Raw genomic sequence first — 12,545 nt, forward strand, 5'->3', positions numbered from 1 at the left:
TTCTAATACAGCAGCATGGAAAATCCAGTCGGCTCCCTTTGTTTCTAAGTGATGTATATAGAAAATGCCAGCCAATCCACAAAGCTCAGTCTGAGCCTACAAGTACTTGAGAGAACATTATTAAAGATTAATTTTAAAATGTGTATCCTGTACTAAATAATTTAATTACTATCCATTCTGGCGTGAATGAGCACTGCTTGTGTTAAAGACCCTGCTTTGCTTTCCTTGCCACTTCCATTCACTCTTCATTCTGATGTTATCTTAGAATGTTGCTGTCATAGACCCCACCCCCTCAACCCCTCAACCTAGATGATTAGGTTTGCCATGCATGACCCAGCCTTTTCCTAAATCCAGCAAAGCAATTACTGTAGATACTTTGAGGATCAGCTTGTGTAATAATTCTAGCTCAGAAGTGCTCATTCAGATTTGGGCATGCTTCTCATTAAGAAGAGTGAAAGCAAGTACTTGTGCATATATGTCTTTTCTGCACACTAGTACAATGAGCTTCCAGCGGTTTTGCAAGCAAGCAAAAATGTCTTTCTGACTGTGGTCACCCTTAGGTTGAGTTGTGACCATGCTTGAACTAGGATGAAGTTTTAATGGTAATGGTAAAATGCATGGTATAGGAACTTTAGCTCCCACAATGTTCACCCCAGGAACCATAAAGATAAGCAACATCCCATGTTGCTGTTTAACATGGCAACTCCCACCAAATATTAAATATTTGCTTTTGGGTGGAGATATCAACGTTCTTCTACGGCTCTTTCCATGTCTTTTAGATTATACCTCCTAAGACAGCACTTTAGACAAGAAAAAATGTCCAAAAGTAATGGCGGATAAGAGTGAAATATTAATGGAGTACACCTGAAGCAATCATGCCCTGTTAATGCCTTGACCTTGGAAAGCAATATACAAGAAGGTGGCATTGTAAAGTCGTGCGCTTCTTATGAATATGGATGTGCTACTTGATAATAATGAATGTGGCACTGTCATGCATGCACTACAAGATAATGTTGTGCCCTCTTTTGTCTACAGGTTGATAAAAATTAAGGAGTGGGTGGACAAGCATGACCCGGGCGCTTTGGTCATCCCTTTTAGCGGGGCCTTGGAACTGAAGCTGCAAGACATGAGTGATGAGGAGAAGCAGAAGTATCTGGAAGAGAATGTGACACAAAGGTTAATTAGCATTCATTTTCCCCACACTTTATTATCAACTATTTCCTTGCTGTAATTTAATTGCTTGCACTGATAGAATAATAAATGACAGCGTAATTACCATTATAAAGAGGGAATCTTCTCCTTTCTTTATCATGAGACAGAGTTGAAAAGATTTATTTTAAATTAAGCTTTTAACTGTCATCTGTCATCAGAGTGCTGTGTTTTTAATTATAGTATGGGGGGGGGGGGCAAAGAAGGGGGGGTTACCTTAGAGGGCTACAATCAACCCAAAAATCCTTTCGTCATGCTATAGTAAAAATAAGATCCTATTTAAAAAAAAAAAAAAATTCTATATTTTATTTCACCATAAACATAGTAAGATAGACTGGTAAATGTTGCTGTTAGCAACCTGCATCAGGTAAGTGAAATGCCCACATAGAAAGTTACCATTGAGGGGTTATTTTGATATAATCTGAATCTTTTGGGGATACAAGGGGTTAAGTTAACTTAGTATTTTGCCAGGTGGCACTTAACCAGCTCCTCTCGTAAACATGCCGATTCCTGGTATCTAGTAGTGATGTTGTAAGCCCATCCCCTCACTTGCTGATAATTGATCAGTCTCTTTTTTTTTTTCTGTTGCAGCGTCTTGACCAAGATTATTAAAACCGGATATGCTGCACTGCAGCTTGAATACTTCTTCACTGCAGGCCCCGATGAAGTGAGAGCATGGACCATCAGGGTAAGACTTTGACTTTATTCATCAGCACCCTCCCATCCCCCCACCCCCACTTGCGAATTCAGATTGATATCAGGCACTTGGGTAGTCTGTCATGATGGAGGATAGCTAGTCATTACACAAGCTTTTTTTTTTTTTTTCCCCCTCGTGTCCAGGATAACTTTAATTATTTGAGAGCTGCTGAACAGTAAAAGTGGAGCAGCATTGATTGAGGCAGGTAACAATTGATTCTGCCTATTACACAGTCTATATTTCTTCATTCTGTTGAACCTGGATACCCCCCCTCCTGCAAGCTTAGATAAGAAACGCAAGCTTTGTACTTGGTTAATCTGTGTGACCGAGGTTCTTCTCCAGTTAAATTGATGCTGCTCTTCATTCTGTATTCACTAACTTTGTTTGGTTTGTGGGTGTTTAAGTCCTCCCTTCTTGTATTTTTTTTTTTTTTTATCAGCCCCCAATTCTTCTCCTGGGTTATATTTTCAGCTGTGAAAGCAATATAACATCATTACACTCCTTGCAGATGCACAGCTGGTTTCCAAAACGTAAAGCCAGTGTGTAATAATTCATCTCTCTAAGTGGTTTATAATTTAAGAGGTAGACTTTGTTCTGATAATGCTATACATTCCATCCTGACACTAATAAAAAAAAAAAAAGATGATCTGGGTTTAAAACATTGATATGCGCTGATTGCGCCCGTGGCGACTGGCTAATTTGCTCCCACAGGACAATAAAGAGTGGAGCGGTGTTGCTTTTAAATGGAAAATACCCTGTGTGTGATGGCTCCTATTATTCCCACATACATTGAAGCATATGTAGCTACAAATTATGTATTACAAAATATATAATTATTACAGGAACACACAAAGACTTCAGCATTCCTTTGATTTCCATCAAAGACATAGAATTTCTAGAGAGAAGCTGCACAAATTTAAATCAGATTTTTTTTTTCTTTTTCCCTGCTGCCATGTAGGTTTATGCCTCAAAAATTTATGCCGAGTCTCTCAGCTGTGATAGGGTTAGAGGTGGCTATAAAAATTCATCACATATACATATATTTTGCTAACAACACTGTGAGTCTGTTGTGATAGTTTGATAGTTCAGTAATTATTTATTTTGATACACATATATCTACAAAGACACATTAATACATAACACACAAGTACACAAACAAAAGAAAAATTATATATATTCTAGAATTTATTTTTTATAATGTTTCTCTAATTAAATTGTGCCTTTATACAGGACGTAAATGTAAGGTAAATCACCACCATAAATTCCACAATTGTAAAAGAGCAAAATGCATAAATAACATTTTTTTTTTATAGAGTGGACGCTTCAGTTGTCATAGTGTGTTGATTTATATGGTTTGGTCACTTTAATGGTGTTTCAGTGATCGTTATACCACTGTGATATTCAATAATTACAGCATGGAAAGTTTAAAACACTTTGAAAATTAACAGAAAATACAATACAACGTTGATGTTTCAAAGTGCTATTTATTTAAGCTTTAAGACATTTACTATTAGCGAGGAATTGTGAATGACTGGGCAATTGTTTTGTGTCGTCTGCTGGTTATAGGATCCTGGCAGAGTCAATATTCTGTAATTTGAAAGACCCACATTTTGAAGGAATAATAGCCTTTATTAGTAGTTTTCCTGTTTGTGATATAAATGTCATCTGCTGACACAGTTTCTTCACAGAGCCATATCGCATGTTCCTCCTCTTTGCTAAGCAAGTCCAGTTTTTGTAACCTCATGTTGTACAGTAAACTTGTGGCAAGCATTCCGTGTGAGGAAAATTAATTTTCAGAATTTTGGAGACATTGAGGTTGATTTGCTAAAAACGTTGAGAATGTTCACGCAATAATTTGTGTGGATATTCACTTCAGTTAACCAATGATGTGTGTGTGTATATGTGTGTATGTGTATATATATATATATATATATATATATATATATATATATATATATATATATATATATATTTAGGTAAATAAGGATTTTCTTTTCACATGATTGGATAAACATAAATAATAATAAAAGTGAAAATGTGTGAACGCTCTTTAATCAGCTACATTGTATTCACAACTTTGTCTATATAGATTTAAAAAAGGATTATTACTTTTGGTAATGGATTTTGAAGATGCTGCCATTAATAAACACATTCAGGCTTAAATACATTCCCTGTGCTGAGCTTAAACAGTGAACAAATTAGTCAGGCCCTTAACCAAGGTAGGCCACAAATTTCCTTCTGTGCTATTCATAGCTGTAATTAGAGGTTTAATAAACCAGAGTGAAAATAAGATGCCTAAAATATATTGTAGAACAGTCTTTTAAGTCGAAGGTTGATTTTCTTTTTAAACATTAAAAAAAAACAACTTTAAAGGATGTGCATGCATACATTCTTTATTCTTCTCAATTCCTTATGCCCTGATGTGGATTTGGACGTTTTTTCTTTAAAAACAGCCTCTGTTGTCTAAAGTTTAAAGACTAAAGTTTCAGTTTCTGAATATTGTTTCTATACAGCATTATACAGAACTATGTAAAATATCATACTTTAACCATTGGAGTAAATAGTAATATATTAAAGTGCAGAATGAAATATCTTAGCAACCTGGACGAGAATGTTAAAAACTTTGGCAATAAAATGTATTCATAAAATAACGAATAAAAAGTATATACACAAACTGTTGAAGAGCTATCCAAATGTACTTGGTTTCAAACATGGTGCACAACACATTGGAAAGGTGTGTGTGTGTGTGGAGGAAGACCAAGCAGTTTTATTTAGGGCCCCAGTGAAGAAAAATGAAGGTTGGTTCTAATAAAAAGACTGATTGCATTCAGCCTAATCCTAATGTGCTCAGATATTTAGAAAGGTAAGCATCAGTGACTATCTATATTAGTCCAATATATCTTGTATTGTAAAAACTGTGCTTTGCCATGCCATGAAACCAAGACGCTTCATACGCATTATTAGGCAGCATTAGGTCAGTGTTATTTCTCATACGTGAGTGGTGTGCAGGGGAGCTGCATGGCCTATGGTGTCACAGCTATCTGTCATCACCAAAGACAGTGTATGTGTCCCTGAAAATGAGTCCTAATTTCTTGATTTCTATTTTTTGTTTTAATAATTTGAGTTTGTAATCATGAGACTTGAAAAACAAAAATCTGATCTGGGATCTTGTCACTTAAAAGTAGGGCAGCATATTCTTTATACAATAAGATGTGCACTCTGAGATCTGGAAACCTAGTTATAAATGTTAACTTTTTCCTAAAGGCTACATTACCAAAATTTTCAAAAAATGTGTGTTTATACAGTAAACCACAAAAGTGGAGGGGAGGAATCAAACAAGAACACCACATCCCAATAACAAATAACAAACAGGAAAAGGGACTTGAGGCCAATAGGCCACTGGATTTTTAAGGTGTTCAGTAAACAAGTTAAAATTTACATCATAATGATAAAAAAATATATATTTTATTTATGAATCTTTCATGTCCTTTTTAAAGAGTCATAAATAAAATATATCTTTTTTTATCATTATGATGTAAATTTTAACTTGTTTACTGAACACCTTAAAAATCTCGTGGCCTATTGGCCTCAAGTCCCTTTTCCTGTTTGTTGTGTGTTTATACAGCGTATGTGTATATCTATTTTATTTATTATCGATCTATATATATAGAGATATCTCTCTCTCTTCCTATCTATCTATTTATATTTATTTATATATATATATTTATTTATTTTTTTATTTTTTTATTTGGTAGTATAGACTGACATTTTAAGACAACTACTTCTCTTTCTAAAAATGAGTTGCTGTTCATTTTAGATCTCAAATTATCACTGCCTTTAGTGTTTCCTGTTGGAAGATCTAGATATGTGTTTTTTTTTGTTTTTTTTTTTCATTCAAAACGGCCAGTGTGAAATAAACATGTTTATATTGTACAAAAGTAGCCTGTGAAGGCCATCATTTGGAAGGATGAATTTGAGGTCAAATCTACTGCTTGTTTAATGAAAAAAAAAAAAGTTGTGGTTTGTATAAAATCAACACAGTGTGAAAAGCGTTCTGCACAGAGATATGTATGAATGTATTCCTGCATACTGGTACTATTTGCCATTAATAGAGATGATTTTCTTAACCACCTGGTGCTATGCATTAACTGACTGTGAGGCCAACCTGTTAACAGCGCTCAGGCAGTCCCAGCCAGGTCCAGATTTACATGAGCTGACAGATCCACCCCTCCTGTAATCCGTCTTGCCGAACAATTCATTTTCCTCTGCTTTTCTTTTTGACAGAAAGGGACAAAGGCTCCTCAGGCTGCAGGGAAGATTCACACAGATTTTGAGAAGGGATTCATTATGGCGGAGGTAATGAAATTTGACGATTTCAAAGAAGAAGGCTCGGAAGGAGCTGTCAAGGTGAGTCCTCGCTGCTTAGTGTTAGAGGACAGCCCCCTCCCCATGGAGAGGCCTGGTCTTGAGGCTTGGGAATGTGGCTGTCACCTTTCCTAGGCTAAAATCTTCCTGTTTGCAATCCTCTCCATGAGCTGGAAAAGAGCTGACTTTTCCATAGGCCCATGACACAATGACAAGGCTGGAATTTTTTTAAAGAAATTTAATCTTACACCATATATCTTTCTAGTAGCAGTAAATTAAAAAATTATACAACAAGGGTTACCATATCCACCATAAATAAATGCAAATCTATAGTCTTTTTCACATTTTTTATTTTTTATATGGTATTTTTATATGTGTCAAAATGTAAGAAATTAAGGTTCACTGTTCGATTTCCTTATGGGAAAAACATTTTAAAACAAAAACTTTTTTACAAAGGCCCCAGGGTCACAACATACATACACATTTTAGTGTAGTGGCACCAGGATTTTGTATGAACCATGTGTTTGATACCAGCATGGGATCAGTCATTAGGAGACCGATCTCAAAAAGACTGATAGGAAACAAATTTGTAAATGCCTGGTTCCTAGCATGTGGATACCGCATAGTTCAGCCCAACCTTTCTTAACCTTTTTTAACATGGAGGAACCCTTGAAATAACTTTAAAGTCTCACCTGCAAATTATTATATCTATAGCTCATGGTACATTAGTGTGATGGTTACTGTGAACAATGTTTCTTACTTTTGTGGTCTTTGGAAAGAATTCCCTCTTGCATATAGCTAAAAAGGTCATTGCTGTCTGTGAGAACATAGGGGTAGAAGTTGCTTATTGCTCAAGGAACCCCTAGAAACTTCTGGATGAACCGTAAAGGGTAAGTTCATCTTTACAGAAAAATCTGTAAGGTGAACATACACTGGACCCCCTTCCCATCGCACCCAGCCCCTGAGTCCCGCAATCTCCAGCACTGACACATGGGATAGCCGCTTTACCGGTCCGGGGATCTGAAATCCCCCACAGCTTAATCTCCTAAATTTACGTAAAGGAGGCATTCTAATTTGTCAGAGTCATCACATGGGCGTAGCCCGTCTTGGAGAAGAGGAGAGAAAGCCACGGGGATTTCAAATCCCCTGACCGGTAAAGTGACTATAGGATGTGTCAGTGCAGGAGATCACCGGCCTCAGGTACAGCGGGACCGAGTGCAATGGGGAAGGGGGTCCAGTGTAAGTTCACCTTACAGATTTTCTGTAAAGGTGAACTTACACTTTAAGGTTCTACGGAATCCTGGTAAAAGATGGTATATCAAATATCAATATTAATATCAGGGTTATTATAAAGGGAAAGAGGTATATTTTACAAACTTTAATGGTATGACATCCAGATAGTTGGTTGTCATACCATTGGTTCTTGGCAACTGCTGACATAATTTATTTTCCACACTTCTAGTCAGATGCATATCTATGCTAGTAGATAATTGAACACAAAAGTACATTTTCAGTTATTTGTGGAGTGGCTGACTCTCCCACTAACATAAATCCCTTGAGAGAGCTGTTCCATGGTAATTGTCCTGCCCACCTTAAGCTGGCTTATCCTGCAATGCTCCCTCCTGCATAGCTCTCACTGGGCGATTGTATTCCCACTGACAGGAAGCAGTCCCAGCCGGGAGAACACCCAGTGATTATTGCTAGCTGATGGCAATAATCGCATAAAAAATACGATCTGTTGGTTGTACCAAAGTTGATCGATTGATCAACTTGGATACAATCAGCCTGCTCATACATGGTTAGAATCTCGGATGGTCCTTGCTGAACTGGCCAAGATTCAAACATTAAAAATAAGGGAGTGTGGAATCCCATTGTTTGGCACTGCAGATTTCTTACCATTGGAGTCCCTGAGAGAGATAAAGAACTTTTAGGTCATTCAACTTTTTAGCAGCTACCACACATATCAGTCTTAAGTGGACTGAGCTCTGGTTCACACTGATGCAAAGTGGGAAACGCACAATATTTGCTACATTTCCTCGCATAGCACTGCATAGGAATCCCACGGCGTCCATGCGATCTGATGCGGGTGCCAATGTTAGATTAATGACACCCCAAAAAAGATAGCAAAAAAGCAGTGCGATTGCCAAAATCGCTTTATATAGGTGTGAACACCTATGTGATAGGATTCAGGTGCGGAAAAAGGGTCCTGCACCATTTTGACGCAGATGCGATTTGAGCCATACAAAATGCATGGCTCAAATCGCACCAAATAGACGTTGGATGTGATATACTTAGGAATGCTGTGCGAATCACATGTGGTGTCTGCATCGCACAAGTGTGAACCCAGCCTGACACTTTACTTAAGGACCGGAAGAATTTCCCCCTTAATGAGCAGGCCATTTTTTTGCGATACGGCACTGTGCCGCTTTAACTGACAATTGTGCAGTCGTGCGACGCTGTACCCAAACAAAATTGTGGTGTTTTTTTTTTCCCCACAAGTAGAGCTTTCTTTTGGTGGTATTTGATCACCTCTGCGGTTTTTATTTTTTGGGCTATAAGCAAAAAAGGAGCGTCAATTTTGAAAAAAAAAAGCAATATTTTTTACTTTTTGCTATAATAAATATCCCCAAAAAATATAAAAAAAACAAATTTCTTCCTCAGTTTAGGCCGATATATATATTCTTCTACATATTTTTGGTAAAAAAAAATAGCAACAAGCGTATATTGATTGGTTTGCACAAAAGTCATAGCGTCTACAAAATGGGGAATCGGTTTATGCCATTTTTATTTTATTTTTTTTACTAGTAATGGTGGCGATCTGCAATTTTTAGTGGGACCGTGACATTGTGGCAGACAGAACGGATACGTTTGACATATTTTTGGGACCATTGACATTTATACAGCAATCGGCGCTATAAAAATACACGGATTACTGTGTAAATGTCACTTGTAGGGAAGGTGTTAACACTAGGGGACGATCAAGGGGTTAAATGTGTTCCATGCTATGTGTTTCTAACTGTATGGGGATGTGACTTACTAGAGGAGGAGCCAAATCGCTGTTCCTACTTAGTAGGAACACACGATCTGTCTCTCCTCTTCTAACAGAATGGGGAGTTGTGTGTTTACACACGCACATCCCTGTTCTGGCTCTCGTGCCTGCAATCATGGGCACGAGATAGTGTCCCCCGCTGCTCAGCAGGCGCGTGCAAACCTGCTAAAGCCATCTAAAGGGCTGATGTACAGCTACGGCCATTCGCGGGAATATGCTGACCTGCCGCAGTATAATTACTAATATAAGGGGGGGAGGAGGTGGTTTGGGACTTTACATGAGGCATCATACTGTGTACTATGTGCCTCCATCCTTGATTCCCCCTGGGGATCTTGTGCTTGGATGTTCGCCCTGCATGCGGTGTAGCTTCCTCAGCTCCCGGGACAGACAGGCTCTATTAGCGGCTCCTTTAAAAATTCCAAAACTTTGAGCAAAATAGAAAATTACATATATTATGCAGTTTGTTACTAGCATTAAAGCGGTATTAAATCCAAAACCAAATAATGTAAATGTGTTGCAGCTTATCAATCATTAGATGTGATGGCTGCATTCCTTTTTCTTTTTCAGCTTTTTTTCCCCAGTGATCTCGCCAGTAACACACCACCTGTATTAGAATTCCTTCACTCTGGAGGAATGTGCACAGAATTTGGACATCAGCATTGTCAGTCTGGGGGGAGAGGAGTCATGAATGTGCTAGCAGATTTAAATACACTACCAAATTGAAGCCAAACTCCAGCTAACACTTTATAAGTAGTTACAGCAAACAGTTTTTTTTTCCTCTTGTAATAAAGGTTTTACGTAAATAAAATCTGATCATTGTACATACCCCTGTCAGTGGTAAATGGTTCGTCTCATCCCTGTAACTGCAAGAGATCTTGTTTTGTTGAAAAACAACAGACTTACTGGCAAGATCACCAGATGAAAAAAAAAAGAAAGAAAGAGCCTAAAAAATTAACCTGTTGCAGCCATCACATCTAAGAACTGGAAAGCTGCAATATAATGTCATTATACAGCATAGACTACAGGCAAAAATCACAGAGCCAGTCAGGTGTAATCTGCTGTGAACCAATCAGAATGGTCACACATGTAAGCACACGTGCCTTTGTCACTAATCTCACTGATCAGCTTCCCTGCCATATCCAGCACCACAATGCCCACAGTGCCTAACCACAGACCACCAAAATCTGTGAGATGCCCAATGGCAGAAAGAGGGGGTGCCCAGCAGCCATGTGCTTGTGACTTATAGGATGCCATGATGACAGTGGCATTGGATTTTTTTTGGAGCTGTGTTGCATGGAGATTTGCAGTTCTAGGTGCATTAGCATTTTTATTTATATACCCTAATATTCATGTATGCAGTATCTTTTGCATTATCATTTATTTTTGTGGGTTGGCTGGGGGGGATGTGAATGGTTTTGGCCACTTTCCCAAAAGGGTTCATTGGGGGGTGTTTGTACTGTCCTGATAATTTAAAGCCTCATGAAATGTGATCGGCAGTGAGTACATTTTTTTCTTTATATAGTAAAAAATAAAGTATCCAGTGGTTAATTTTATTGCCCCCCGGCTTTTACCTACTTTAGCTGCAGAGGCAGCGGCCAGGGGTGTGCACATACCGTGGCAGGAATTAAACCCACTGTTGCTTTTGGCGGGCGGAGAGCCAACATAACATGATTGAGCTGTAGTTAAATCCTACACTTTATTACATATTTACAGTAATAATTTTGTTTTCTTCAGAAAAATTGATTTGCCAAAAATTAAAAATTAAAATTAAAGACATGATTTCAGCACTACTTTGTAAGCACAAGCTGAGAATGGTTAATGCCCAAGTTGTGGCAAAGTCGTACAAAGTAGTACTGCTCCCAAATCGCGGCAAAATCGAGGTAAAATAGCAGCTGCAAAATCGTGATAAAATCGCACGACTTTGAAATCGTAGAAGTGTGAAAGGGGCCTTAAAGTGATTGGAAACAATCGCCTTGTAAAACAACTCATTCAGTTTAAAATAGAAATGAAATGCAAAACATTTTTGTATAGATATAAAAATACATTATAAATACCTTTTTCCCCTTTTTTATAAGTGATCACATTCCCTCTGTTCTCAGTTACATTAGAGCTGGGGGGAGGAGAAGCACCAGCTTCCCAGTGAATGGCTGTGCAGCGGGGGAGTGTCAGGACAAGTCTGATCATTGGAGAGCACACTGAGTTCCCAGCATAGCTAGAGAACTGACCATACTGTATTCCTCTGCTTAGTGTGGTAAGTTTTTAATTGGAAAGCAGAGGAACTGGCAGGAACACCAGGGATTTCACATAAAGGAATCAATACGAGGAGAACAAGATACTTTCTCATAAACGTACAAGGTACAGCAGGCACATATCAGGAATAAGAAGTTTTGGGGTAAAAAACACTTTAAGCTATACCTCGTTAACATAAATAAGAGCAGTTTCCAAATTGTTAACCCTTTGTTAAGACAAATATGCCCTGTACACACAATAAGATTTTCCAATGGAAAATGTGTGATAGTACCTTGTTGTCGGAAATGCCGACCGTGTGTGGGCTCCATCACACATTTTCCATAGGAATTTCCGACACACAAAGTTTGTGAGCTTGCTATAAAATTTTCCGACAACAAAATCCGTTGTCGGAAATTCCGATCGCGTGTACACAAATCCGACGCACAAAGTGCCACGCATGCTCGGAATAAATTAAGAGACGAAAGCTATTGGCTACTGCCCCATTTATAGTACCAACGTACGTGTTTTACGTCACCGCGTTCAGAACGATCGGATTTTCCGACAACTTTGTGTGTATGCAAGACAAGTTTGAGCCAACATCCGTCGGAAAAAATCCATGGATTTTGTTGTCGGAATGTCTGATCAATGTCCGACTGTGTATGCAGGGCAATAGTGTTCAAATCTAGTTCACAGCTGATAAAAAACAGCAAACAGTACAGACAGGGTTATTTGTGTTAAACCTTATTATACAGCCCCCTCCTTATTATAAAGCAGAGAGAGCATGTAGGGATTTTTAACTACTTAAGGACCGAGCCTCTTTCGGAGATTTGGTGTTTACAAGTTAAAAACATTTTTTTTTTGCTAGAAAATTACTTAGAACCCCCAAACATTATAGTTTAGGAATTTTTTTTCAGACCCCCTAAAGAATAAAATGTCAGTCGTTGCAATTCTTTTTGTCACACTGTATTTGCGTAGCAGTCTTACAAGCTCACTTTT

The 12,545-nt window shown here is 38.0% G+C and overlaps 1 protein-coding gene across 1 annotated transcript in view; it reads left to right on the top strand.

The window, feature by feature from the left end:
- OLA1 (Obg like ATPase 1) overlaps nt 1-12,545 on the top strand; it is a 294,690-nt gene that overhangs the window by 260,740 nt on the left and 21,405 nt on the right. Inside the window, exons 8-10 of the mRNA XM_073633868.1 lie at nt 1,036-1,176; nt 1,801-1,897; nt 6,191-6,313. Coding sequence (XP_073489969.1) covers nt 1,036-1,176; nt 1,801-1,897; nt 6,191-6,313 — 361 coding nt within the window. The remainder of the gene's footprint in view (nt 1-1,035; nt 1,177-1,800; nt 1,898-6,190; nt 6,314-12,545) is intronic.

Source organism: Aquarana catesbeiana, linkage group LG06 (assembly GCF_042186555.1).
Source record: "Aquarana catesbeiana isolate 2022-GZ linkage group LG06, ASM4218655v1, whole genome shotgun sequence".
Lineage (NCBI taxonomy): Eukaryota > Metazoa > Chordata > Amphibia > Anura > Ranidae > Aquarana > Aquarana catesbeiana.